Raw genomic sequence first — 6,149 nt, forward strand, 5'->3', positions numbered from 1 at the left:
ACTTTTTTATGATCAGATATGATTGCTACCTATTACCTAATCAAGTGTCATTCCTTTCATATTCGTGAGAGAGAGAGAGAGAGAGAGAGAGAGAGAGAGAGAGAGAGAGAGTTCTCCATCATGATAGAGGTTCAAACGTTAAATGTTATACATACTATCGCTCTCCTGGCCGTATCCAGCGACGTTGCACACAGCTCCTGGGGGCAGCATAGTGAAAGGTGGGGGGAGACAAACTGTGCGTGCAGATGGTGTCTGAGATGCACATTCACCGTCTTTGCGCTTGATCTTTACCAATGCTGAAAGACACACAAGTACACAGTTTTGAGTCCCATTGTTTTTTTGTTATTTTTTATCAAAACCTACACAATGTTACAGTTAATCTCTCAAGAACAGATTCTGCTCTGCGTTGGAATCTGTCGTGAAGGTTCGTCATAACGTGTACACACTGGGCTACAAGTGGGCGTGCCTTCAGATCAGGAAGCAGGCCGCGCTTTACCCAATCAAATGTAGTGGGCGGGATTTACGTGTCCGCCGATCATTCCCCACTCGAAACCAACCGAAACTAATTTAACAATAGCGTCCGCGGAGCAGAAAAAAACACGAAAAGATATTCACATTTTAACTTGCTCTTTTATCATAGAAACAAGTGGGCTTATAACCAAAACGATCCATGTTTTCTGGGAGAAGTGGTGTTAGTGTTCCGTGTAGACATATTGTTAGTGGGAATGAAAACATAGTCGCACCACCGGAAGTGAAACGCTGAAGGCAGACCAAAACCCCGGTTTCCTTGCGCACGGGTGCTACGTCGTCATTGTCCCAGAGCCAAGTGAGATAGTACAAACAGCAGAGGGCGCTGTTTTTCCTTCTCATTTGGTTCTGGGTTCCCAGATTGATATACAGTACACACAGTCAACCCCCCCCCCCCCCCCCACACACACACACACACACACACACACACACACACACACACACACACACACACACACACACACACACACAGCCTCGCGTAGCCAGACTATATCACTGCGTGGATATGAGTCTGGTGCCTCTATGAGGACGTTTTTTTTCCAAGGGGGCGGGATCAAAACAATGGCTCTGGACACAATTGGTTAGACCTACAACCAACTACCAATCACAGTCTCCCATGTTTGAATACTGGGCCCTGATTGGTCACCCCAGACTTCTGGAGCAGGAAATGAATTCACATGGAACGGTGCCAGACCCAAATTTTTTTTGCACTGGCAGATTCGTCTGGTCCCAGGCTAACACACACACACACACACACACACACACACACACACACACACACACACACACACACACACACACACACACACACACACACACACACACACACACACGTGCTCACCTATGTCATTATTGTAGCTCATATGATCGTATTGCTGGTGTGTGATGAGTTGTCCAATAGTGAACTTCTGCTCCCCGTCAGCATCAGTAGCGTCAGTAGCGATGGAATTCCTGCCCAGACGTACAGAATAACGAGTCCAGGTGCCTTCTCTGTGAGACCCAATACATTCACATTTATCACGTTACACTCCCAACTCAAATATTACATTTGGTGTGTGTGTGTGTGTGTGTGAGTGAGTGAGTGAGTGAGTGAGTGAGTGAGTGAGTGAGTGAGTGAGTGAGTGAGTGAGTGAGTGAGTGAGTGTGTGTGTGTGTGTGTGTGCGTGTGTGTGCGTGCGTGCGTGCGTGTGACTCTCACCCATCAGGAAAGCAATGTGCAGCAGTGAGGACCCAACAAGGCGAGATGAGAGTGCCTCCACACACAAACCGTGAACCCTTAAAGATGGCTGCCGTCCATGGCTGGGACTCTATGGGTGTGATGGATCCACCCGCTATCTTTCTCTGCCTCCATTCTGTCCTCTCTCCACACGTCAGCTCTACACAAACAGAAAGTCAATGACAGCAAATTCAGTCTCATACGTTTTTTGAATAATTTAGATTTTTTTTACACAAATCTTCTCTTCTGGGGGTCCCTGACACAACATATTCAGAAGGGGGGGGGGGGGGGTCCGCAGCCAAGTACATATAATTTTGGGGGTCCTTAAGCAGTACTAACAATGCACAGCAGCAGATTCAGAGTTTTTCACAGACATTTGTGGGGTGGGGAGGTGTGAAGTCTCTATTTCATGCACATCACGCCATGCATGTGAACTTGCTTGGTTTTGTTGATAGGCTTTTTTGACGGGTTAATCAGTAAAACATTCCTAGGGCTCATCTATTAATCATTATCATATCCAGATTGTTGAACTTCTCCGTGTTTGTTAGTTTGCAACTGTCCAATGGTAATGAATAAATTTTAAAAAATGTTGTAATTATGTTTTATGTATGTTATTTATGTGTGTGTGCGCGCGGGTGTGTGCGGGTGCGCACAAACATTAATTCATTATGCCACTTTTTTTTGGCCACCCTCTATTTTCTTTTCTTTTCTTTTTTTCTGAAATGACACCTCTGTCCTACACCCCATACAAATATATATATTATTATTAATTATAGCCTACTGTATGGGTAAAATGCCGAACCAGGGTACACCCCTTACAAACACCATTATCATGGTATAGTTTGGAATATAGTTAAACAAACCTGTGTCCACTGAAACAGGAGTTACTGTTGATGTTGCTGCTGTTGTAGTAGTAGCTGTTGTAGTAGTAGCTGTAGTGATAGGAGATAATTACAACAATATTAATTTTATGGGTAAAATGTCCAACCATTTTGTCTATTTTTTTACCCATGTCATGCCTATTCTAGGCATGTCTTTATAGGCGAAATTAGCTACAATAGCAGATTTACAAGCTCACAATGCATCGCGATGCAACACGTTCTGAGCAAGTAAATCTGCCATTTTTGCCATTCCTCGTACGACAAAGTATATAGGGCTTCAGTAATTTAACCTTCCTCTCACCAGTCTCAGTTCCACATTTAGGAATTTCACAGAACTCTTTCACGGTCCTTTCTCCTCTCATGACGCGACACCATGGCATCAGGCTCTCATCAGGATTTCTAACAATCAAAATCAATCATTTAGAATCTGAATTTTCACAAATGCATATTTCAAAGTACCAGGCATGTAAAAGTGAGTGGTTCTGTCAACATACCTGCAGTAATTGTTAAAATCAAGTCCCAGTGAGGGGAAAAACCTGTTCCAAAAGAGACACATGCCACCTCTTGCAGATCTAGCGATAGAACCCCTGTAACTTGTCCCATCGTCAGACAGACACTCTGTTGATCACACAGGAAACATATGAGTGGGATGGTGTTTTTATTATTATTTTGTTTTATTATTAGTGGTAGAAAGTAACTAAGCACATTTACAGTACACAAGTACCGTACTAAGTACTAAGTACGGCGTACAATTTTGAGGTATTTTTTACTTTACTGGAGTATTTCCAAATTTCAACAATTTATAACCTATATACTTTGGCAATTTGAAAATAGCCGATCTGCAAGCTCACAACGCGTTGCAAAGCGATGCAATGTGAGCTTGTAGATCTGCAAAATTTCAAACGATTTTTATACATTTGAAAACTTGTGAAATGGGACCTTCTGCATAACGACTACTTTTACTTTTGGTACCTTAAGTATATTTTGATGCCAATACTTTTGTACTTTTACTCAAGTAAATGTTGAATACCAAACTTGTACTTGTAACAGTCTATTTCTACAATAGGGTATTGATACTTTTACTTAAAACAAATTAGTAATTAGTACTGCTTCCATCACTGTTTATTATAAACATTGATTACATACAGACTCTGTCTACATTGCAAAGCAAATAATTTATGCTATGGATTACCCCAAAAATGAAGACATTGATTCATAATTGAAGAGGGCCTTACCTCTTTCAGTGTTTCGGTATGACCACTTCCTTGTAGAAACCTGAGGAAGACAAACAAGATGTGTTAGTTTTGTCAACATTGTGTTCTCAAGCTCTGAGAGAAGCAGCAGAAGAAGAAGGAGGCAATCTGTATTTAATTTCCTTTTATTGGTGCTTACCGCATCAGTACAGAAGAGGATGCTAGCTATAAGCACTAAAATGACTAACAGGTCCATCACTTCAGGCTCCTCTTTCCTATATGAGACATATATGAGACAACAATTTGAAATATGAAATCTGTAATCCTCAGCAAGTACATTGAAAACACACCCTTCCCTTATATGGCATTTTCCTCAACATAGACAGACATGTGCACTTGCCTAACTACGTCACATTTGAAGTTGTATGACCATTTAGTATGCATACCCCATTGCATGTTTTGTGCTGAGAATGGGAAGTTGTCCATCTAAACTAAAACACGTTTGTGGCTGTGTTTCCCAGACAATTAGAGCATGGTCATTTTGTACTGTACTGTACTGTACTGATAACATTCTACAGTCATTATCTGTGATTGCGCTATCAATTATGGTTGTTGAATGCAGTGTATATGTAAATACTGTACATCACTGCATGTTTTGGAATGCTGTGTATTTGGGTTTTTCACACACTGCAGGCTACATTATCAGGAGAATATTAAGAATTGAAAGCAATTTGTTTAGACTTTAACAGCACACTTTTCTGGATGCTGGAGTTTTGATAGTCACTTAATATAATCCACATTCACAATCAATCACATTCTTCTGTTGTCATTCACCAAACTGATAAAAAAAACACTTTTTAAGTCATCACTATCCATTAAATGACATACAACTTAAAAGGTTTCACCACTAAGCATGCAACAGAATCCCATACAGCATTGCAATCTGCTTACCTTATCACCCAGACCTCTTCTCTGTGATTCTCTGTGAGTCAGCTCTTATTATGGTTCTATTAGTCTCTGGAATATCTGCCTGTTTTCAGGATACGTCTGTATAATCACCGGAAGCAGTCTATGGAGTAGGTCCCTCACAAGCAATAAACCACTCTGGCTTTGTAGCTGTGATTCTCTCTGTCTGTCTGTCTGGCTGTCCTCTGTTGGCGCTCCTATAAAAACTGTCGGTGGGAGGAGGGGCCGATCATGATGGATCTAATCTATCATGACGAAACATCAGTCATGATAGATTATTCTCTATATTGTTCACCAAATCATAAACCACAGAGTATGTCATATCCTCTGATATACAAGCACCCGTACCCACGCTCTACATTACCATATTCAAAATTTGGTGGTTGCATAAATTAACTGGAATGTTTGATAGAAACTACGCACTTAAACCCCATTTACTCATTGGTCTTCAATAGGCGGGGTGCATGGTATTACATTTAACCGTGCACTTGAACCCTAGCTATCACCCCTATTCTGGGAGGAACATGAAAAAGTTCAATATTCAACACAATTGTATACATAGTGAGGGTCCCTGCTTTGTCTCATTTTCAGCTAAGGGGTCCCTTGGCCTGAAAACCTGCTAAATATGTCAGTGAGCAGTGTCCACCAGGGGTCCATACTAGGCCCCCTCCTTTTTCCTTCTACATCAGATCTTTTCGTAGAAACTAAACGTGAGCTTGTAGATCTGCAATTTTTGCCAAATGTTTGCCCCAGAATAGGAATGCTAGGGTTCCAGTGGTTATTATAGCCTCTATGAATATTTTATACTAGGAATAGGAATATAGGAATAATTTTGAACATTTGTTTTGAAATATTTCCAGTATCATGATGTCATTCTCTGACAAATCTTTGGAAACATTTTTCGTTTCATTTTGAAACACATCTGCAATCATTGCAACATATGTTTGGGGCGGCCATAGCTGAATAGGTAGAGACTGAGGCCACCTGGGAAGCTAAAGATCCCCGCCTGGGCAATGTGTCGACGTTTGCTTGAGAAAGACACTTAACCCCTAACTGCTTCCCCCCTGCGCTAAAGTCTGACAACTTGGGCAGCAATCGGCTAGCCTGGCATTGGCCAGACTGATAACGTGGATTCACTCTCACTTTCTTCCCCGGTATCAGTCTAGACTTCGGCGGATAGGGAGTGAGTATGAGAAATCAGAAAATGATTTTGTTGCTTTTCACTGTTGTACCGACAGCAGTTGAAACCCAGTCACTGATTGGCCCGATCATTTTCTGATTTCTCATACTCGCTCCCTATTTTAATGAATTACATTCATATTATTTCATTTGTTTCCTCTATACATTTTCAATATTAAATGTATA

General features: G+C 41.3%; 1 protein-coding gene across 1 annotated transcript in view; it reads right to left on the reverse strand.

Moving 5' to 3' along the window:
- LOC308102997 (urokinase-type plasminogen activator-like) overlaps positions 1-4,269 on the reverse strand; it is a gene marked incomplete at its 5' end in the record, with an annotated part of 68,018 nt that extends 63,749 nt beyond the window's left edge. Inside the window, 6 exons of the mRNA XM_080452853.1 lie at positions 2,608-2,676; positions 2,927-3,024; positions 3,120-3,243; positions 3,861-3,900; positions 4,018-4,093; positions 4,265-4,269. Coding sequence (XP_080308979.1) covers positions 2,608-2,676; positions 2,927-3,024; positions 3,120-3,243; positions 3,861-3,900; positions 4,018-4,093; positions 4,265-4,269 — 412 coding nt within the window. The remainder of the gene's footprint in view (positions 1-2,607; positions 2,677-2,926; positions 3,025-3,119; positions 3,244-3,860; positions 3,901-4,017; positions 4,094-4,264) is intronic.
- Positions 4,270-6,149: the final 1,880 nt, after the last annotated feature.

Source organism: Gymnoscopelus braueri, assembly GCF_963280865.1.
Source record: "Gymnoscopelus braueri genome assembly, chromosome: 16".
Taxonomy (NCBI): Eukaryota; Metazoa; Chordata; class Actinopteri; order Myctophiformes; family Myctophidae; genus Gymnoscopelus; species Gymnoscopelus braueri.